This window comes from Lissotriton helveticus, chromosome 4_2 (genome assembly GCF_964261635.1).
Source record: "Lissotriton helveticus chromosome 4_2, aLisHel1.1, whole genome shotgun sequence".
Lineage (NCBI taxonomy): Eukaryota > Metazoa > Chordata > Amphibia > Caudata > Salamandridae > Lissotriton > Lissotriton helveticus.
The window spans coordinates 136,565,956-136,589,095 of record NC_136064.1 but is presented as its reverse complement, the minus strand read 5'-3'; the positions used below and the strand labels follow the sequence as shown (position 1 = coordinate 136,589,095).

The 23,140-nt window shown below is 55.9% G+C and overlaps 1 protein-coding gene across 1 annotated transcript in view; it reads left to right on the top strand.

Moving 5' to 3' along the window:
* The first annotated feature begins 270 nt into the window (after positions 1-270).
* Positions 271-23,140, top strand: part of LOC144752256 (zinc finger BED domain-containing protein 6-like) — a 22,958-nt gene continuing 88 nt past the window's right edge. Inside the window, exons 1-2 of the mRNA XM_078640264.1 lie at positions 271-400; positions 19,877-23,140. The exon at positions 19,877-23,140 is cut by the window's right edge and continues 88 nt beyond it. Coding sequence (XP_078496390.1) covers positions 19,956-23,015 — 3,060 coding nt within the window. The 5' untranslated portion in view covers positions 271-400; positions 19,877-19,955 and the 3' untranslated portion in view covers positions 23,016-23,140. The remainder of the gene's footprint in view (positions 401-19,876) is intronic.

The following is a 23,140-nucleotide window of genomic DNA, read 5'->3' as shown; positions in this document are numbered from 1 at the left end:
GCGGTGCGGGCCCCTCCCTCTCTCGCCGCCTCGGGGGGGTCCCGAGTCCGTTCCTGTTGAATCTGAGGCCCGAGAGGCGCCGGTGGGCCCTCGGTGCTCTCTGTGGGGGCCTCGGAGCGCCGCCCCCTCGGTGCCTCCCTCCTCCCCTCTGAGGTCGCCGCTATCTACTTCCGGTTCCTGCAGGGGGGCCTGTTACTAGTCCCTCCTCTCTTTCAGTAACCGGAAGTGATGTTGAAGTTTGACCCGCGTGTCCCACACGCTACCGGAAATGCCTTCTCACCTGTTTAGCCTAACCCGGAAGGAGAGCCGCCGTCTGCCTAGCAGGCTTCTTCCGGTCCGTCGTCGCTGTCGGTGGCTCCGGCGCTGCAGAGAAGCAGACCCTGGAGGGAGAACCAGAGAGGTACGAAAAGGAGGAACCAAGGAGGGGGAAGGAGAGAGGGCACAGAGGTCTCATGGAGGCTGCATCCATGCTGGTCTGAGGGACAGGACAGGGGGCTGCATCCATGCAGGTCTGAGGGACAGGACAGGGGGCTGCATCCATGCAGGTCTGAGGGACAGGACAGGGGGCTGCATCCATGCAGGTCTGAGGGACAGGACAGGGGGCTGCATCCATGCAGGTCTGAGGGACAGGACAGGGGGCTGCATCCATGCAGGTCTGAGGGGACAGGGGGCTGCATCCGTGCAGGTCTGAGGGACAGGGGGGCTACATCCCTGCAGGTCTGAGGGGACAGGGAGGCTGCATCCATGCAGGTCTGAGGGACAGGGAGGCTGCATCCGTGCAGGTCTGAGGGACAGGGAGGCTGCATCCGTGCAGGTCTGAGGGACAGAGGGCTGCATCCGTGCAGGTCTGAGGGGACAGGGGGGCTGCATCCATGCAGGTCTGAGGGACAGGAGGCTGCATCCATGCAGGTCTGAGGGGACAGGGAGGCTGCATCCATGCAGGTCTGAGGGGACAGAGAGCTGCATCCATGCAGATCTGAGGGGACAGAGGGCTGCATCCATGCAGATCTGAGGGGACAGAGGGCTGCATCCATGCAGATCTGAGGGGACAGGGAGGCTGCATCCATGCAGGTCTGAGGGGACAGGGAGGATGCATCCATGCAGGTCTGAGGGACAGGGAGGCTGCATCCATGCAGGTCTGAGGGACAGGGAGGCTGCATCCGTGCAGGTCTGAGGGACAGGGAGGCTGCATCCGTGCAGGTCTGAGGGACAGAGGGCTGCATCCGTGCAGGTCTGAGGGGACAGGGGGGCTGCATCCATGCAGGTCTGAGGGACAGGAGGCTGCATCCATGCAGGTCTGAGGGGACAGGGAGGCTGCATCCATGCAGGTCTGAGGGGACAGAGAGCTGCATCCATGCAGATCTGAGGGGACAGAGGGCTGCATCCATGCAGATCTGAGGGGACAGAGGGCTGCATCCATGCAGATCTGAGGGGACAGAGGGCTGCATCCATGCAGATCTGAGGGACAGAGGGCTGCATCCGTGCAGGTCTGAGGGGACAGGGGGGCTGCATCCATGCAGGTCTGAGGGGACAGGGGGCTGCATCCATGCAGGTCTGAGGGGACGGGGGGGCTGCATCCATGCAGGTCTGAGGGACAGAGAGGCTGCATCCATGCTGGTCTGAGGGGACAGGGAGGCTGCATCCATGCAGGTCTGAGGGGACAGAGAGCTGCATCCATGCTGGTCTGAGGGGACAGGGAGGCTGCATCCATGCAGGTCTGAAGGGACAGGGGGGCTACATCCCTGCAGGTCTGAGGGGACAGGGAGGCTGCATCCATGCAGGTCTGAGGGACAGGGAGGCTGCATCCGTGCAGGTCTGAGGGACAGGGAGGCTGCATCCGTGCAGGTCTGAGGGACAGAGAGGCTGCATCCATGCAGGTCTGAGGGGACAGAGAGCTGCATCCATGCAGGTCTGAGGGGACAGGGAGGCTGCATCCATGCAGGTCTGAGGGGACAGGGGGCTGCATCCATGCAGGTCTGAGGGGACGGGGGGCTGCATCCATGCAGGTCTGAGGGACAGGGGGCTGCATCCATGCAGGTCTGAGGGGACAGGGAGGCTGCATCCATGCAGGTCTGAGGGGACAGAGAGCTGCATCCATGCTGGTCTGAGGGGACAGGGAGGCTGCATCCATGCAGGTCTGAGGGGACGGGGGGCTGCATCCATGCAGGTCTGAGGGACAGGAGGCTGCATCCATGCAGGTCTGAGGGGACAGGGAGGCTGCATCCATGCAGGTCTGAGGGGACAGAGAGCTGCATCCATGCAGATCTGAGGGGACAGAGGGCTGCATCCATGCAGATCTGAGGGGACAGAGGGCTGCATCCATGCAGATCTGAGGGGACAGGGAGGCTGCATCCATGCAGGTCTGAGGGGACAGGGAGGATGCATCCATGCAGGTCTGAGGGACAGGGAGGCTGCATCCATGCAGGTCTGAGGGACAGGGAGGCTGCATCCGTGCAGGTCTGAGGGACAGGGAGGCTGCATCCGTGCAGGTCTGAGGGACAGAGGGCTGCATCCGTGCAGGTCTGAGGGGACAGGGGGGCTGCATCCATGCAGGTCTGAGGGACAGGAGGCTGCATCCATGCAGGTCTGAGGGGACAGGGAGGCTGCATCCATGCAGGTCTGAGGGGACAGAGAGCTGCATCCATGCAGATCTGAGGGGACAGAGGGCTGCATCCATGCAGATCTGAGGGGACAGAGGGCTGCATCCATGCAGATCTGAGGGGACAGAGGGCTGCATCCATGCAGATCTGAGGGACAGAGGGCTGCATCCGTGCAGGTCTGAGGGGACAGGGGGGCTGCATCCATGCAGGTCTGAGGGGACAGGGGGCTGCATCCATGCAGGTCTGAGGGGACGGGGGGGCTGCATCCATGCAGGTCTGAGGGACAGAGAGGCTGCATCCATGCTGGTCTGAGGGGACAGGGAGGCTGCATCCATGCAGGTCTGAGGGGACAGAGAGCTGCATCCATGCTGGTCTGAGGGGACAGGGAGGCTGCATCCATGCAGGTCTGAAGGGACAGGGGGGCTACATCCCTGCAGGTCTGAGGGGACAGGGAGGCTGCATCCATGCAGGTCTGAGGGACAGGGAGGCTGCATCCGTGCAGGTCTGAGGGACAGGGAGGCTGCATCCGTGCAGGTCTGAGGGACAGAGGGCTGCATCCGTGCAGGTCTGAGGGGACAGGGGGGCTGCATCCATGCAGGTCTGAGGGACAGGAGGCTGCATCCATGCAGGTCTGAGGGGACAGGGAGGCTGCATCCATGCAGGTCTGAGGGGACAGAGAGCTGCATCCATGCAGATCTGAGGGGACAGAGGGCTGCATCCATGCAGATCTGAGGGGACAGAGGGCTGCATCCATGCAGATCTGAGGGGACAGAGGGCTGCATCCATGCAGATCTGAGGGACAGAGGGCTGCATCCGTGCAGGTCTGAGGGGACAGGGGGGCTGCATCCATGCAGGTCTGAGGGGACAGGGGGCTGCATCCATGCAGGTCTGAGGGGACGGGGGGGCTGCATCCATGCAGGTCTGAGGGACAGAGAGGCTGCATCCATGCTGGTCTGAGGGGACAGGGAGGCTGCATCCATGCAGGTCTGAGGGGACAGAGAGCTGCATCCATGCTGGTCTGAGGGGACAGGGAGGCTGCATCCATGCAGGTCTGAGGGGACAGGGGGCTGCATCCATGCAGGTCTGAGGGACAGGGGGGCTGCATCCATGCAGGTCTGAGGGGACAGGGAGGCTGCATCCATGCAGGTCTGAGGGACAGGAGGCTGCATCCATGCAGGTCTGAGGGGACGGGGGGGCTGCATCCATGCAGGTCTGAGGGACAGAGAGCTGCATCCATGCTGGTCTGAGGGGACAGGGAGGCTGCATCCATGCAGGTCTGAGGGGACAGAGAGCTGCATCCATGCTGGTCTGAGGGGACAGGGAGGCTGCATCCATGCAGGTCTGAGGGGACAGGGGGCTGCATCCATGCAGGTCTGAGAGGACAGAGAGCTGCATCCATGCTGGTCTGAGGGGACAGGGAGGCTGCATCCATGCAGGTCTGAGGGGACAGGGAGGCTGCATCCATGCAGGTCTGAGGGGACAGAGAGCTGCATCCATGCTGGTCTGAGGTACAGGGGGGCTGCATCCATGCTGGTCTGAAGGGACAAGAGGGCTGCATCCATGCAGGTCTGAGGGACAGAGAGGCTGCATCCATGCAGGTCTGAGGGGACAGAGGGCTGCATCCATGCAGGTCTGAGGGGACAGAGGGCTGCATCCATGCAGGTCTGAGGGACAGGGAGGCTGCATCCATGCAGGTCTGAGGGACAGAGAGGCTGCATCCATGCAGGTCTGAGGGGACAGAGAGCTGCATCCATGCAGGTCTGAGGGGACAGGGAGGCTGCATCCATGCAGGTCTGAGGGGACAGGGGGCTGCATCCATGCAGGTCTGAGGGGACGGGGGGCTGCATCCATGCAGGTCTGAGGGACAGGGGGCTGCATCCATGCAGGTCTGAGGGGACAGGGAGGCTGCATCCATGCAGGTCTGAGGGGACAGAGAGCTGCATCCATGCTGGTCTGAGGGGACAGGGAGGCTGCATCCATGCAGGTCTGAGGGGACAGGGAGGCTGCATCCATGCAGGTCTGAGGGGACAGAGAGCTGCATCCATGCTGGTCTGAGGTACAGGGGGGCTGCATCCATGCTGGTCTGAAGGGACAAGAGGGCTGCATCCATGCAGGTCTGAGGGACAGAGATGCTGCATCCATGCAGGTCTGAGGGGACAGAGGGCTGCATCCATGCAGGTCTGAGGGGACAGAGGGCTGCATCCATGCAGGTCTGAGGGACAGGGAGGCTGCATCCATGCAGGTCTGAGGGACAGAGAGGCTGCATCCATGCAGGTCTGAGGGGACAGAGAGCTGCATCCATGCAGGTCTGAGGGGACAGGGAGGCTGCATCCATGCAGGTCTGAGGGGACAGGGGGCTGCATCCATGCAGGTCTGAGGGGACGGGGGGCTGCATCCATGCAGGTCTGAGGGACAGGGGGCTGCATCCATGCAGGTCTGAGGGGACAGGGAGGCTGCATCCATGCAGGTCTGAGGGACAGAGAGCTGCATCCATGCTGGTCTGAGGGGACAGGGAGGCTGCATCCATGCAGGTCTGAGGGGACAGAGAGCTGCATCCATGCTGGTCTGAGGGGACAGGGAGGCTGCATCCATGCAGGTCTGAGGGACAGGGGGCTGCATCCATGCAGGTCTGAGGGTACAGGGAGGCTGCATCCATGCAGGTTTGAGGGACAGGGGGCTGCATCCATGCAGGTCTGAGGGGACAGGGAGGCTGCATCCATGCAGGTCTGAGGGACAGGGGGCTGCATCCATGCAGGTCTGAGGGACAGGGGGGCTGCATCCATGCAGGTCTGAGGGGACAGAGGGCTGCATCCATGCTGGTCTGAGGGGACAAGAGGGCTGCATCCATGCTGGTCTGAGGGGACAAGAGGGCTGCATCCATGCTGGTCTGAGGGGACAGGGAGCTGCATCCATGCAGGTCTGAGGGGACAGGGGGGCTTCATCCATGCAGGTCTGAGGGGACAGAGGGCTGCATCCCTGCAGGTCTGAGGGGACAGGGAGCTGCATCCATTCTGGTTTGAGGGGACAAGAGGGCTGCATCCATGCAGGTCTGAGGGACAGAGAGGCTGCATCTATGCAGGTCTGAGGGGACAGAGGGCTGCATCCATGCAGGTCTGAGGGACAGGGGGGCAGCATCCATGCAGGTCTGAAGGGACAGGGAGCTGCATCCATGCAGGTCTGAGGGACAGGGGGGCTGCATCCATGCAGGTCTGAGGGACAGGGGGCTGCATCCATGCAGGTCTGAGGGACAGGGAGGCTGCATCCATGCAGGTCTGAGGGGACAGAGGGCTGCATCCATGCAGGTATGAAGGGACAGGGAGGCTGCACCCATGCAGGTCTGAGGGACAGGGAGGCTGCATCCATGCAGGTCTGAAGGGACAGGGAGGCTGCATCCATGCAGGTCTGAGGGGACTGCATCCATGCAGGTCTGAGGGGACAGGGAGGATGCATCCATGCAGGTCTGAGGGACCGGGAGGCTGCATCCATGCAGGTCTGAGGGGACAGGGAGGCTGCATCCATGCAGGTCTGAGGGGACAGGGAGGCTGCATCCATGCAGGTCTGAGGGGACAGGGAGGCTGCATCCATGCAGGTCTGAGGGGGCACGGAGGCTGCATCAATGCAGGTCTGAGGGACAGGGGGGCTGCATCCATGCTGGTCTGAGGGGACAGGGGGCTGCATCCATGCTGGTCTGAGGGACAGGGAGGCTGCATCCATGCAGGTCTGAGGGGACAGGGGGCTGCATCCATGCAGGTCTGAGGGGACAGGGAGGCTGCATCCATGCAGGTCTGAGGGACAGGGGGGCTGCATCCATGCAGGTCTGAGGGACAGGGGGGCTGCATCCATGCAGGTCTGAGGGGACAGGGGGCTGCATCCATGCTGGTCTGAAGGGACAAGAGGGCTGCATCCATGCAGGTCTGAGGGACAGAGAGGCTGCATCCATGCAGGTCTGAGGGGACAGAGAGCTGCATCCATGCAGGTCTGAGGGACAGGGGGCTGCATCCATGCAGGTCTGAGGGACAGGGGGCTGCATCCATGCAGGTCTGAAGGGACAGGGGGGCTGCATCCATGCAGGTCTGAGGGGACAGGGGGCTGCATCCATGCAGGTCTGAGGGGACAGGGAGGCTGCATCCATGCAGGTCTGAGGGGACAGGGGGGCTGCATCCATGCAGGTCTGAGGGGACAGGGAGGCTGCATCCATGCAGGTCTGAGGGACAGGAGGCTGCATCCATGCAGGTCTGAGGGGACGGGGGGGCTGCATCCATGCAGGTCTGAGGGACAGAGAGCTGCATCCATGCTGGTCTGAGGGGACAGGGAGGCTGCATCCATGCAGGTCTGAGGGGACAGAGAGCTGCATCCATGCTGGTCTGAGGGGACAGGGAGGCTGCATCCATGCAGGTCTGAGGGGACAGGGGGCTGCATCCATGCAGGTCTGAGAGGACAGAGAGCTGCATCCATGCTGGTCTGAGGGGACAGGGAGGCTGCATCCATGCAGGTCTGAGGGGACAGGGAGGCTGCATCCATGCAGGTCTGAGGGGACAGAGAGCTGCATCCATGCTGGTCTGAGGTACAGGGGGGCTGCATCCATGCTGGTCTGAAGGGACAAGAGGGCTGCATCCATGCAGGTCTGAGGGACAGAGAGGCTGCATCCATGCAGGTCTGAGGGGACAGAGGGCTGCATCCATGCAGGTCTGAGGGGGCAGAGGGCTGCATCCATGCAGGTCTGAGGGACAGGGAGGCTGCATCCATGCAGGTCTGAGGGACAGAGAGGCTGCATCCATGCAGGTCTGAGGGGACAGAGAGCTGCATCCATGCAGGTCTGAGGGGACAGGGAGGCTGCATCCATGCAGGTCTGAGGGGACAGGGGGCTGCATCCATGCAGGTCTGAGGGGACGGGGGGCTGCATCCATGCAGGTCTGAGGGACAGGGGGCTGCATCCATGCAGGTCTGAGGGGACAGGGAGGCTGCATCCATGCAGGTCTGAGGGGACAGAGAGCTGCATCCATGCTGGTCTGAGGGGACAGGGAGGCTGCATCCATGCAGGTCTGAGGGGACAGGGAGGCTGCATCCATGCAGGTCTGAGGGGACAGAGAGCTGCATCCATGCTGGTCTGAGGTACAGGGGGGCTGCATCCATGCTGGTCTGAAGGGACAAGAGGGCTGCATCCATGCAGGTCTGAGGGACAGAGATGCTGCATCCATGCAGGTCTGAGGGGACAGAGGGCTGCATCCATGCAGGTCTGAGGGGACAGAGGGCTGCATCCATGCAGGTCTGAGGGACAGGGAGGCTGCATCCATGCAGGTCTGAGGGACAGAGAGGCTGCATCCATGCAGGTGTGAGGGGACAGAGAGCTGCATCCATGCAGGTCTGAGGGGACAGGGAGGCTGCATCCATGCAGGTCTGAGGGGACAGGGGGCTGCATCCATGCAGGTCTGAGGGGACGGGGGGCTGCATCCATGCAGGTCTGAGGGACAGGGGGCTGCATCCATGCAGGTCTGAGGGGACAGGGAGGCTGCATCCATGCAGGTCTGAGGGACAGAGAGCTGCATCCATGCTGGTCTGAGGGGACAGGGAGGCTGCATCCATGCAGGTCTGAGGGGACAGAGAGCTGCATCCATGCTGGTCTGAGGGGACAGGGAGGCTGCATCCATGCAGGTCTGAGGGACAGGGGGCTGCATCCATGCAGGTCTGAGGGTACAGGGAGGCTGCATCCATGCAGGTTTGAGGGACAGGGGGCTGCATCCATGCAGGTCTGAGGGGACAGGGAGGCTGCATCCATGCAGGTCTGAGGGACAGGGGGCTGCATCCATGCAGGTCTGAGGGACAGGGGGGCTGCATCCATGCAGGTCTGAGGGGACAGAGGGCTGCATCCATGCTGGTCTGAGGGGACAGAGGGCTGCATCCATGCTGGTCTGAGGGGACAAGAGGGCTGCATCCATGCTGGTCTGAGGGGACAAGAGGGCTGCATCCATGCTGGTCTGAGGGGACAGGGAGCTGCATCCATGCAGGTCTGAGGGGACAGGGGGGCTTCATCCATGCAGGTCTGAGGGGACAGAGGGCTGCATCCCTGCAGGTCTGAGGGGACAGGGAGCTGCATCCATTCTGGTTTGAGGGGACAAGAGGGCTGCATCCATGCAGGTCTGAGGGACAGAGAGGCTGCATCTATGCAGGTCTGAGGGGACAGAGGGCTGCATCCATGCAGGTCTGAGGGACAGGGGGGCAGCATCCATGCAGGTCTGAAGGGACAGGGAGCTGCATCCATGCAGGTCTGAGGGACAGGGGGGCTGCATCCATGCAGGTCTGAGGGACAGGGGGCTGCATCCATGCAGGTCTGAGGGACAGGGAGGCTGCATCCATGCAGGTCTGAGGGGACAGAGGGCTGCATCCATGCAGGTATGAAGGGACAGGGAGGCTGCACCCATGCAGGTCTGAGGGACAGGGAGGCTGCATCCATGCAGGTCTGAAGGGACAGGGAGGCTGCATCCATGCAGGTCTGAGGGGACTGCATCCATGCAGGTCTGAGGGGACAGGGAGGATGCATCCATGCAGGTCTGAGGGACCGGGAGGCTGCATCCATGCAGGTCTGAGGGGACAGGGAGGCTGCATCCATGCAGGTCTGATGGGACAGGGAGGCTGCATCCATGCAGGTCTGAGGGGACAGGGAGGCTGCATCCATGCAGGTCTGAGGGGGCACGGAGGCTGCATCCATGCAGGTCTGAGGGACAGGGGGGCTGCATCCATGCTGGTCTGAGGGGACAGGGGGCTGCATCCATGCTGGTCTGAGGGACAGGGAGGCTGCATCCATGCAGGTCTGAGGGGACAGGGGGCTGCATCCATGCAGGTCTGAGGGGACAGGGAGGCTGCATCCATGCAGGTCTGAGGGACAGGGGGGCTGCATCCATGCAGGTCTGAGGGACAGGGGGGCTGCATCCATGCAGGTCTGAGGGGACAGGGGGCTGCATCCATGCTGGTCTGAAGGGACAAGAGGGCTGCATCCATGCAGGTCTGAGGGACAGAGAGGCTGCATCCATGCAGGTCTGAGGGGACAGAGAGCTGCATCCATGCAGGTCTGAGGGACAGGGGGCTGCATCCATGCAGGTCTGAGGGGACAGAGGGCTGCATCCATGCAGGTCTGAGGGGACAGGGGGCTGCATCCATGCAGGTCTGAGGGGACAGGGAGGCTGCATCCATGCAGGTCTGAGGGGACAGAGGGCTGCATCCATGCAGGTCTGAGGGGACAGGGAGGCTGCATCCATGCAGGTCTGAGGGACAGGGGGCTGCATCCATGCAGGTCTGAGGGACAGGGGGCTGCATCCATGCAGGTCTGAGGGACAGGGAGGCTGCATCCATGCAGGTCTGAAGGGACAGCTAGGCTGCATCCATGCAGGTATGAAGGGACAGGGAGGCTGCACCCATGCAGGTCTGAGGGACAGGGAGGCTGCATCCATGCAGGTCTGAAGAGACAGGGAGGCTGCATCCATGCAGGTCTGAGGGGACAGAGAGCTGCATCCATGCAGGTCTGAGGGACCGGGAGGCTGCATCCATGCAGGTCTGAGGGGACAGGGAGGCTGCATCCATGCAGGTCTGAGGGACAGGGAGGCTGCATCCATGCAGGTCTGAGGGGACAGAGGGCTGCATCCATGCAGGTCTGAGGGGACAGGGAGGCTGCATCCATGCAGGTCTGAGGGGACAGAGGCCTGCATCCATGCAGGTCTGAGGGGACAGGGAGGCTGCATCCATGCAGGTCTGAGGGACAGGGGGGCTGCATCCATGCAGGTCTGAGGGACAGGGAGGCTGCATCCAGGGAGGCTGCATCCATGCAGGTCTGAGGGGACAGGGAGGCTGCATCCATGCAGGTCTGAGGGGACAGGGAGGCAGCATCCATGCAGGTCTGAGGGACAGGGGGCTGCATCCATGCAGGTCTGAGGGACAGGGGGCTGCATCCATGCAGGTCTGAGGGACAGGGAGGCTGCATCCATGCAGGTCTGAAGGGACAGGGAGGCTGCATCTATGCAGGTCTGAGGGGACAGGGAGGCTGCATCCATGCAGGTCTGAGGGGACAGGGAGGCTGCATCCATGCAGGTCTGAAGGGACAGGGAGGCTGCATCCATGCAGGTCTGAGGGGACAGAGAGCTGCATCCATGCAGGTCTGAGGGACAGGGGGCTGCATCCATGCAGGTCTGAGGGGACAGAGGGCTGCATCCATGCAGGTCTGAGGGGACAGAGAGGCTGCATCCATGCAGGTCTGAGGGGACAGAGGGCTGCATCCATGCAGGTCTGAGGGACAGGGGGGCTGCATCCATGCAGGTCTGAGGGGGCAGGGAGCTGCATCCATGCAGGTCTGAGGGACAGGGGGGCTGCATCCATGCAGGTCTGAGGGACAGGGGGCTGCATCCATGCAGGTCTGAGGGGACAGGGGGCTGCATCCATGCTGGTCTGAGGGGACAAGAGGGCTGCATCCATGCAGGTCTGAGGGACAAAGAGGCTGCATCCATGCAGGTCTGAGGGACAGGGGGGCTGCATCCATGCAGGTCTGAGGGACAAAGAGGCTGCATCCATGCAGGTCTGAGGGGACAGAGGGCTGCATCCATGCAGGTCTGAGGGACAGGGGGGCTGCATCCATGCAGGTCTGAGGGGACAGGGAGCTGCATCCATGCAGGTCTGAGGGACAGGGGGGCTGCATCCATGCTGGTCTGAGGGGACAGGGAGGCTGCATCCATGCAGGTCTGAGGGACAGGGGGCTGCATCCATGCAGGTCTGAGGGACAGGGGGGCTGCATCCATGCAGGTCTGAGGGGACAGGGAGTCTGCATACATGCAGGTCTGAGGGACAGGGGGCTGCATCCATGCAGGTCTGAGGGACAGGGGGGCTGCATCCATGCAGGTCTGAGGGGACAGGGAGTCTGCATCCATGCAGGTCTAAGAGGACAGGGAGGCTGCATACATGCAGGTCTGAAGGAACAGGGGGCTGCATCCATGCAGGTCTGAGGGACAGGGGGCTGCATCCATGCAGGTCTGAGGGACAGGGAGGCTGCATCCATGCAGGTCTGAAGGGACAGGGAGGCTGCATCCATGCAGGTCTGAGGGGACAGGGAGGCTGCATCCATGCAGGTCTGAGGGGACAGGGAGGCTGCATCCATGCAGGTCTGAAGGGACAGGGAGGCTGCATCCATGCAGGTCTGAGGGGACAGAGAGCTGCATCCATGCAGGTCTGAGGGACAGGGGGCTGCATCCATGCAGGTCTGAGGGGACAGAGGGCTGCATCCATGCAGGTCTGAGGGGACAGAGAGGCTGCATCCATGCAGGTCTGAGGGGACAGAGGGCTGCATCCATGCAGGTCTGAGGGACAGGGGGGCTGCATCCATGCAGGTCTGAGGGGGCAGGGAGCTGCATCCATGCAGGTCTGAGGGACAGGGGGGCTGCATCCATGCAGGTCTGAGGGACAGGGGGCTGCATCCATGCAGGTCTGAGGGGACAGGGGGCTGCATCCATGCTGGTCTGAGGGGACAAGAGGGCTGCATCCATGCAGGTCTGAGGGACAAAGAGGCTGCATCCATGCAGGTCTGAGGGGACAGAGGGCTGCATCCATGCAGGTCTGAGGGACAGAGGGCTGCATCCATGCAGGTCTGAGGGGACAGGGAGCTGCATCCATGCAGGTCTGAGGGGACAGGGAGCTGCATCCATGCAGGTCTGAGGGACAGGGGGGCTGCATCCATGCTGGTCTGAGGGGACAGGGAGGCTGCATCCATGCAGGTCTGAGGGACAGGGGGCTGCATCCATGCAGGTCTGAGGGACAGGGGGGCTGCATCCATGCAGGTCTGAGGGGACAGGGAGTCTGCATCCATGCAGGTCTGAGGGACAGGGGGCTGCATCCATGCAGGTCTGAGGGACAGGGGGGCTGCATCCATGCAGGTCTGAGGGGACAGGGAGTCTGCATCCATGCAGGTCTAAGAGGACAGGGAGGCTGCATCCATGCAGGTCTGAAGGAACAGGGAGCTGCATCCATGCAGGTCTGAGGGACAGAGAAGCTGCATCCATGCAGGGGACAGGGAGGCTGCATCCATGCATCCATGCAGGGGACAGGGAGGCTGCATCCATGCAGGGGACAGGGGGGCTGCATCCATGCAGGTCTGAAGGAACAGGGAGCTGCATCCATGCAGGTCTCAGGGTCAGGGGGGCTGCATCCATGCATCCATGCAGGGGACAGGGGGGCTGCATCCATGCATGTCTGAGGGGACAGGGAGGCTGCATCCATGCAGGGGACAGGGGGCTGCATCCATGCAGGTCTGAGCGGACAGGGGGCTGCATCCATGCAGGTCTGAGGGGACAGGGGGCTGCATCCATGCAGGGGACAGGGGGGCTGCATCCATGCAGGTCTGAGGGGACAGGGGGCTGCATCCATGCAGGGGACGGGGGGCTGCATCCATGCAGGTCTGAGGGGACAGGGAGCTGCATCCATGCAGGTCAGAAGGAACAGGGGGCTGCATCCATGCAGGGGACAGGGGGGCTGCATCCATGCAGGTCTGAGGGGACAGGGGGCTGCATCCATGCAGGGGACGGGGGGCTGCATCCATGCAGGTCTGAGGGGACAGGGGACTGCACCCATGCAGGTCTGAGGGGACAGGGAGCTGCATCCATGCAGGTCTGAAGGAACAGGAAGCTGCATCCATGCAGGTCTGAAGGAACAGGGAGCTGCATCCTTGCAGGTCTGAGGGGACAGGGGGCTGCATCCATGCAGGGGACAGGGGGGCTGCATCCATGCAGGTCTCAGGGGACAGGGAGGCTGCATCCATGCAGGTCTGAGGGGACAGGGAGGCTGCATCCATGCAGATCTGAGGGACAGGGGGGCTGCATCCATGCAGGTCTGAGGGACAGGGAGGCTGCATCCATGCAGGTCTGAGGCACAGGGGGGCTGCATCCATGCAGGTCTGAGGGGACAGGGGGCTGCATCCATGCAGGTCTGAGGGACAGGGGGGCTGCATCCATGCAGGTCTGAGGGGACAGGGAGGCTGCATCCATGCAGGTCTGAGGGGACAGGGAGGCTGCATCCATGCAGGTCTGAGGGGACAGGGAGGCTGCATCCATGCAGGTCTGAAGGGACAGGGAGGCTGCATCCATGCAGGTCTGAGTAATGGGGAGGCTGCATCTATGCAGGTCTGAAGGGACAGGGGGCTGCATCCATGCAGGTCTGAGGGGACAGGGAGGCGGCATCCATGCAGGTCTGAGTGGATGGGGAGGCTGCATCCATGCAGGTCTGAAGGGACAGGGAGGCTGCATCCATGCAGGTTATGTTACGTTATGTTATGTTACATTTTTTTTGTATAGCGCACAACGACTCAAAAAGAGTATCCTGGCGCTTTCACAGCGAGACCTACAGAAAGTAACACAACACGACAATGAAACAGCAAGGGAATGTAATAAACAAAGAAAGAAAACCTATAAAGTAAACAGCCAGGTCTTAAGACCTTCCCTGAAGGCCAGCAAGCTAGTGGCGCCACGAAGTGTCAGCGGCAGGGCATTCCACAACTGGGGGGCACGCAGACCAAAGGAGCGACCCCCAATGCGGGCTTTTTGAACGCGCGGCACAACAGCCAAAAACTGTGACTCTGATCTAAGCGCCCGGGCCGGATGATAAAAGGACAGTCTCCTTTGGAGGTACTTTGCACCTCCAGAGTGTAGGGCCTTATAGGTCAGAGTCAGCGTCTTGAAAATAATACGCTTGCGAATAGGCAGCCAGTGCAGGGCCTGCAAGAGGCCCGACACCCTAGCTCGCCTATTTAAGCCGTAAATGGCTCTAGCCGCCGCGTTCTGCGTCACCTGAAGGCGCTGTAGCAGATACTCCGGCAGGCCCAGGTAGAGGACGTTGGCATAGTCTAGCCTGGACCCGATCAGAGCCTGCACAGTCAGTTTCCGGTGTTCTTCCGACAACAGGGGTAGAAACTTTCTTAGTACCTTCAGGAGACCGAAGCAGGTGCCCGTCACTCCCAGAATCTGGGCTCTCATCGACAAGCCCTTGTCCATCTTGACCCCCAGATTCTTGGCAACTGCAGATGGAACAGAAGGGGGAGACATGTCCATAGGCCACCAGCCATGCCAGTCAGGATCAGACGCACACCCAAAGAAGAGCACCTCAGACTTCTCGGGATTGCACTTGAGGCCACTCAAATGAAACCATCTGAAAACAGCCCCAAGGCAGTCCCGGATGCTCTCCCCATTAAAATCTCCTCCCCTCTCACAGGAGAAGAGGAGCTGAGTGTCGTCTGCATAGGACACGATCCGGGCCCCGCAAGACTCCGCCAGAGCCGCCAAAGGGGTCATAAAGATGTTAAAGAGGGTCGGGCTCAAAATAGAGCCCTGAGGGACCCCAACACCCAGTGGCGGCATCACAGCAGAATCCGGCGGGGTCCAGACCGTTTGTCGGCGGTCGGCTAGAAATGAAGAAAACCAGCTGAGCACCGTCCCCCTGAGGCCTATCTCGAAAAGTCTCGAGAGCAGGCGATCATGGGGGACGGTGTCAAACGCCGCTGACAGGTCCAACATGACCAGCATGGCCCTGCCTCCGGAGTCCAAAACTCCTTTGATGTCTTCTGACACCTCCAGAAGTGCAGTCTCAGTACTGAGATTAGGGCGGAAGCCTGATTGGGGGGGATGCAAAAGCTCATGCCCTTCCAAAAAATTGGAGAGCACCATTTGAATGTGCTTCTCCAAAATTTTCATCAAGGCAGGCAAGAGAGAAATTGGTCTGTAATTGACCAACGCCTCCAGGTCAAGGCCAGGCTTTTTCAGCAAAGGGATCACCATAGCCTGTTTCCAGGCCAGTGGGTCTGAGTGGACGGGGAGGCTGCATCCATGCAGGTCTGAGTGGACGGGGAGGCTGCATCCATGCAGGTCGTAGGGGACAGAGAGGCTGCATCCAGGCAGGTCTGAGGTACAGGGAGGCTGCATCCATGCTGGTCTGAGGGGACAGTGGGGTTGCATCCATGCAGGTCTGAGGGGATAAGGAGGCTGCATCCATGTAGGTCTGAGTGGAATGTTAAAGTCGACAAGAAGGATCTGGATGTTTTGTCCGTCATTTGTGGAGGATATGATCTCTTTTGTCTGTTCAATAAACGCGTGGCTATCTTCAGTATGGGTGGTAAATCATGTGAAGAGAGCACAAAGTTTTGTAGTTGTGGAGAAGTTGATCCCAAGGTATTTGCAAGAGGACGGTGATAGAGAATGTGTTTGTTTCATGGTTAACATGGATCTGTGTATACAGGCCAGGCCGCCACCCCGGAGTGACCAGAACAGTCCAGTCTGATGATGGCATGGCTGGGAGGGACCTATGTGTCAAAAATAGGGAAATTCGGCCAAGTTTCAGTGACTACAAGGATGTCATGGTTGAGGTTAAGTATAAGATCAGATATGTCAGCCTTGTGTTCCACAGCTGACAGACAATTAGTAAAGAGCATTTAAGGAATGGTTTAATAGTAGTGGTAGAAGAGTGTGAGATGGGAACTTGTTTGAGGTTCATGTTATTAATGTACCTATATCTAAGTAGGAATTTCCTAGAAGTTTGAGACATGATAGTCTGAATTATCCTGCAGTTGTCACAGGACTGGTTATAGGTGGTGAGGAGGGAGAGATTATTATTATTCAATAGTTGTCTAAATAACCGATTGGGATGGGAGTTATGATCACAATTCGGCTTGCAGCACCACCCGGGTTCCAGATCCTGGGTCTTGGTCGGGCTGACCACGGTGTAGATGTTGGGGGTTGGGATGTTGTGAGTCTGGCGGCACGTCGGCTGTGAGGACAGAGTGTATTCCAGGTTGGAGATTATTTGCCGAAGATTACGGATTTCAGCCCTGATTAACAGTAATTCTGCTTTATGGTATCGAGTGGAATGAGATTCTTGGCTCTTGGTGGGCTCCTGATTGGTGGGATGGCCGAGTCAGAGCAATAGAGGTGAAACAAAAAGGTGGGACCCTTAAGCGTAGACTCCGCAGTGGCTGAGTCATTGGGAGTGGAGTAGGTATTGTACTGGTTGGTACTAGAGTTGATGGGATCCATTAACGGAGTCTTGGTAGTGGATGAATGATATGGAGTGGAGTATGTGCTGTACCGGTTGATGGGAGAGTTGGTGTTGGCTTCATTATATGGGCAGGAAGCAGTGTTGGTAGGGTGTTAGTGTGCAGCAATGTCCGAATCAGCAGTAGAGGACAGGGGGTGATGGGCAGCGATTGTAGTCATGGGTGAGGTGGTGTCATCCTGGGGAGAGAGGTGTGAAGAGGGGTCTTGGGTGGTGGTGGGTCGGGTGTGTCACATGAAGAGGAGGTAAAGGGGAGTGCAAGGGGATGGGCGGGGCAGTGGTCGAGTCAAATTTTTTTCATGTAGTAGAAAATGTTGAGAAAAAGTTCCAGGTTGCGATCAGAAGCTTGGAGGAGTAAGGTGCCATTGACATAGATGGAAATGGAGGCTTCCGCATTGTACAGGGGTGAGGAAGCAAAAGTGAGTTTCTGACCATGTGGGGTTTTCTTGGTGGTGCTGGTGTTGAGTAACGAAGATAAAACTTTCCTGTATTGAGCACGCTGATTAGTAGAGAAGGTGAGGTCATTCAATATAAGGCCGTTCTTGGGTCTGTGATACGAGTTTCTTCATTGCTGTTAAGAACATTTTCCGTTTGAGATTTTTAATTGTGTTTTTCATAGATTAGTGGGGTAGTTGTTTCTCAATAAGTTGTTTTCAGCATCGGACAGTAGGGCGCTCCTCTTGTTATCTAGATATGAATCCACATTTGGTGATGAAGTCACGGATCGCAAAAGGAGTCTGATGGGAACCGGATGTATGACGTTAAAACGCAACTTTTACAACGCACTACCATTACAACGAAATTTTTACAACGCAAAAACTTTTACAACGCATACATTTACAACGCATGTTTTTACAACGCAGATACTTTTACAACGCATACCATTACAACGTAAGTATTGGTAAGTATATAATAAAATTTTTTATGTAAATTAATTAAAAATAATACAATATAATTTAATTAAAAAAAATTCATTAAATTAATTTAATGTAATTTTAAATGTACTTTATTTTTACACTGTACCCCTGCACCCCAAAAACCCAAAACTGACCCTGAACCCTAAAAAAACCTTTACCCAAAAACTAAAAACTGACACTGAACCCTAAAAATACCCCTTTACCCAAAAACTAAAAACTGACCCTGAAACCTAAAAATACCCCTTTACCCAAAAACTAAAAACTGACCCTGAACCCTAAAAATACCCCTTTACCCAAAAACTAAAAACTGACCCTGAACCCTAAAAATACCCCTTTACCAAAAACCAAAAACTGACCCTGAACCCTAAAAATACCCCTTTACCCAAAAACTAAAAACTGACCCTGAACCCTAAAAATACCCCTTTACCTAAAAACTGACCCTGAACCCTAAAAATACCCCTTTACCCAAAAACTAAAAACTGACCCTGAACCCTAAAAAATACCCCTTTACCCAAAAACTAAAAACTGACCCTGAACCCTAAAAATACCCCTTTATATACTTACCAATACTTACGTTGTAATGGTATGCGTTGTAAAAGTATCTGCGTTGTAAAAACATGCGTTGTAAAAATATGCGTTGTAATAGTTTTTGCGTTGTAAAAGTTTTGTTGTAATGGTAGTGCGTTGTAAAAGTTGCGTTGTAAACGTTGTTTCCCATGGGAACCACTTTTAAGAAGGCAAAACCTTTTGGAAGCAGGATCGGGGGCTCCTATAAGAGAAGCTGGGAAGTCCCTTCTCTATTTTAATTACAGAAAAGGTCTAGATACTCTTTTGTCAGTTTCCGTGATTAATAGAAGAAGATGATTAGACAGAGCTTTGTCACTTTCTATGGAGGTTGGAGTATCCAGGCTCAAGTGAAAAACATATGGGCCTCTATATACCCAAGGCTGATAAATTAAATGCTACTAATTGGCCTGCAGCACTAATTGTGCCATCTACTTAAGTAGCCCTTTAAAGATGCTTTATGCTGCAATTCTGCAAGGTTATCGAAGCCCGCTACTGATCCAATATAATTACTGTTTGTGCCGGGTACGAGTCATTCAGTTTCTACTTGGGACCACGGACAACTGTTCATGTCTGGCATTTTCTTGTGGGTAGATTTCAAATTCTTATAAGTTAATTCAGATGGTTGCGCCTAATATTTCTTTCCCTGAAGATGACCTAATGAACTTACGAAGGCCGAAAATCTGTCAACGCCTTCCTTTGGCAAACTAGAAGGAAGCACACAGTGTGTTGTGTTCTGTCATTTGATGGACTTTTGTTGTGTAAATTGTCCTTCCATTGTTTTTTGTTTACACTGCTATGTATCTTCTATCATGTATGGTTTCTGTAACTGCTTTCGCACCAGTTGAATAGTGTATATACATCTTGTATTTTAGAATATTTTTCATTATAATTTTTTTTTTGTACAATTATTGTGGGTACCTTATTTCACAGTCTTGAATTTGTAATGTGTATTGTACTGTAGGATTTTTTTTTTTTTTACACATGCGTTTCCTGAACGATTGTTGCATATTGTTTATTGGCCCCAGGTTCTGGGGAGTAGAGCTGCGCCTGTATCTTGTAATCATAAATACTTTACACGTCACCTCTAATTTTCACCTTAACTTCTTCAAAGCTCTACTTCCAGAGGGTTAAGCACAGGTTAATTTAGTGACTTTTTTTGTGGTTCACCGTGACAAGGATTGTGGCTGTTGCTTGAGAAGGGTTTACACCCCCCTCAACCAACAGCCAATTGCTTTACAGCTTGAATCCAATTTGTCAACCTTGCAATCAGTGATGTGTCGTTTGGACCTGCCGGGGATTTTATGATTTTAAGTGGTGGCTTGCTGATTATTTAGTTCCTTGAATTTCTAACCTTTTTCTAGATGTCCCAGTGAACCCCCTCGGTGTTGTATGGGTGTTGGGTTATATGCAGCTATTTTCCACATCTTGTTTCCATTTTCCAGTGTTTGCGGGGCCTAGGTGTCATATTGTGCTCACTGCTTTTGAGTCTGATATTTTCCTATTATATAACCATATATATGTATAACCATAGCTAACATCTTTTGCATTGATCCCACGGCGGGCATAACACAGTAGGTGAATGTCCTATTCTTTAGAGGTCAGGGCTCTAGTTATGCATCATCCATTAATCTAATAATAGTTGTGAATACTCTTGTAATATCTACCTTAAAATGTTAAGGTGTTCACCCAAGTCTAACAGAAAGTCTTATTTTCTTTTACCTGCAGGTATAACGAGACCGACCAACTACGTTGATACAGATTTTTCTTGTGCTTGTACTACTGAACAGAAACAGATCAATTGATCATGGCCCCTAAAAAATCAGTAGTTTCCAAGAAATTATCCAGTGCCACACCCATCTCCAAAGTGACCACCACAAATGTGACACGGTCTGGGGACACAGCCTCTTTGCTATTTGGTCAAAGTGCAGAACAGGGCATACCGGATTCATCCACGGCTTCCGGGCAACAAGAACTAGCAGGTGTTGAATTCAGTGAACCAACATCATTGGATCTTGAGGAAAAAGGGCCTCTTCCTCTTCATGCTCTGATGGAGGAGGAAAATGGTGACATGAGAGAGTTCCCACAAACCAAACTGGAAATAGAAGATAAAGAGATCATACCATTTCTAACAGAAGAGGATGCAGCTCCTTCGTCACCACCATCTACTTCACCATCTCCTCCAAGAAAAAGACGACCAACTCCCTCAACATATCCAACGCCCCTTTCAGATGATGATGATGGAGACTGGACCCCTGAGCAGCAGGGAGGGCTCAGCAAAAGAAGATTTCATGAAGGGTTCTTTGCCAGTGCCACCAGCGATGATGATGATGAACCCGTGTTTGTTGGCGAGAGTCGGGCAGAAAGAGCTGAAGGCACCTCGAGGCAGACAGCAGCACCTGCTATCCCGATTGGGTCAATTTTTATGCCACAGAAACCCCCAACAACAACCTACCACTTTGGTATGCCGCTGGGACGAACTGCCAGAAAATACACATCACACGTTTGGGATTTCTTTTACATTCACAGGCACCACGAACACATTGTAATCTGCACTATCTGCCAGGCTGAAGTCCGCCGTGGGAAGCCAGGCAAACATCTTGGCACAGGGGGCCAGTTGGCTCACTTGAAAGGCAAACATGCACTCCTGTGGGAAACCCACTTGAAGAAAATGCAAGCTGGGGCCTCTGCTGCTTCAGCTTCTCATTGTGCGGCACATGAAGGCGTTGAGGATGGCGTACTGCACCCTGATGTGTGGAGGACGCAGCGCCCAACCACCCCTACAAGGAGTGCACCAGTAATGCCCTACAGTAACAGAGACGTCATTCCTGCTCTTCCACGGTCATGCCCCGCACCGGCGCAGAAGCCAGTTATGGCACCGGCTGTAAAACAAACCTCTATCAAGGCTATGTTCAGCAAGGAAACAAAGTATGACCAAGGCCACCCGGTTACCCGTTTATACAACGGAAAGCTGGCCAAAATGTTGGCACTCGACAATCTCCCTTTTTCTTTGGTGGAAGGCGAGGGGTTCCTGGATTTTGTTGAAACCCTTAGTCCAAAATGGAAGGTTCCCAGCCAGGCTTATTTCTCTGCTATTGGTGTCCCAGAGATGCATAGGACAATGTTAGCCTTGGTGGGAAGTGCTCTAATGGAGACAGCCGTGCACACCATTCACCTTACAACATGCATGTGGAACAGTGGTCCAGATACCGACAAAGTGTGTATTACAGCTCATTGGGTTACTTTCAAGGCTTTTGACTCTAGGGCTAGAACCAACTGTACTACCAAGGAAAGCATTCGTCAGCATGCAACTTTATCAGTCTTCACCATAGACAAAACCTACACAGCCCTCAAAATCCTGGACGAATTCAATGGCAGAGTTTTTGAGTGGCTTCAACCTAGGGGTCTGAAAATTGGTTTTGTTGCCACTGACAATTCCAGTCACATTATCCGTGCAATGTCAGATGGTGGCTACTTTAGGGTGCTTTGTTTTGCCCATTGCATGAACCTGATTGTTCAGGACTTTCTAAAAAATGAAGCAGCAGTTTACAAGATCCTTGTTATCTGTCGCAGGATTTGTTATCATTTCAGCCATTCCGTGAGAGCCCAGAAACAGTTGACAGTGCTGCAGCGAGCGAATGGCCTCCCTGTCCAGTCCCTCCTCCAGGAGGTTCCGACGTGTTGGACCTCCACCCTTTACATGCTGCAGCGCTTGTTTGAGCAGTACAAAGCGCTGAATGACTTTGTCCTGCAAGAGAAAGGGGATGCATCTGCCAAAGCCATGTCATTGACCCTTCGGCAGTGGGGATTGATCGAGTCGATCATCAAAATGCTGGAACCCTTTGAGGTTGTCACCCAGTCCGTCAGCAGGGAGAACGCTACCATGAGCGATGCCATCCCAACCCTTCAAATGCTGAAGGTCCAGCTGCGAGCGCTGGAAAGAACATTTGTAGATAACGATGATGAGGAAGCAGCTGGTTTTGTCAGCAGCCTGCTCCTGCGTCTGGAGACCAACCAGAAGCTTAACACGGAGATCGTGGACTCTGAGGAGTACATCTGTGCCACTATTCTGGATCCTCGTTACAGACCAGGACTTCCTTCTTTTATGCTCTTTGCAGAGGAGGATGTTGAAAAGTACAAGAGGTGGATTGTGATGAGAGTGTCGGCTCACGAAAATGAAAGACAACATCTTGACAGACAGAGGAGAACTGTTGACGTGCCATATTCATGCACTAATGCGCAGCACAAGAGTCTCGCCAGCAGCACAGCGCCACTGTCACAGCAGCAACCTACTCTGGTCCGTGCAAATACAAACAGTTGGAGTCCGAAGGACACGAGTAGTTCAGTTTCCACTTTCTCAGTTCCACCCCCAGGTTCAAAACCGGCACCAGCACCCTCTTCAGCAGCACCATCTCCTGTTTTGGGCTGGTTTACTAAAGTGCCTGGACTAACCACATCCTCAGACTTGGAGGAAATACAGCACAATCTATTGTCAAAAATGACAATAGAGAAAATGGTTCAGGAGTACATGAACGAAAAAAAGAAATTCCCTCTCGATCAAGAGCCATTGATATATTGGCATGGGAAGTTGGACGAGTGGCCAGAACTCAGCAGACTAGCAATAAAATATCTGTCATTTCCTGCAGCGAGCATGTCCTCCAAGTGCGTAATCAATGGGCCCAAGGGAATTTTCAGCCTGCCTCCTCAAAATGATGACCTACTGACCATGCTGAAAATAAACCAGCATTTCCTTCCGAATGATTATGCGGCAGCGCCGGAAGAGATGGAGCAACTATCGAATCAATTTACCATTTCCGACCCTGCTTGTGCAGCCTCTGCTGATGATAAAAAGAGCATTGTCTACTGACTTTTTTTGTGACCATTGTGACTGGCTTTTGTAAGAAGAAAACATGAAATACAAAAACACATTCTTAAAATTCCTACTAGAACTATTTTCGTGGCTTGCACAATGTGTGATTGTTGTATTTTTTG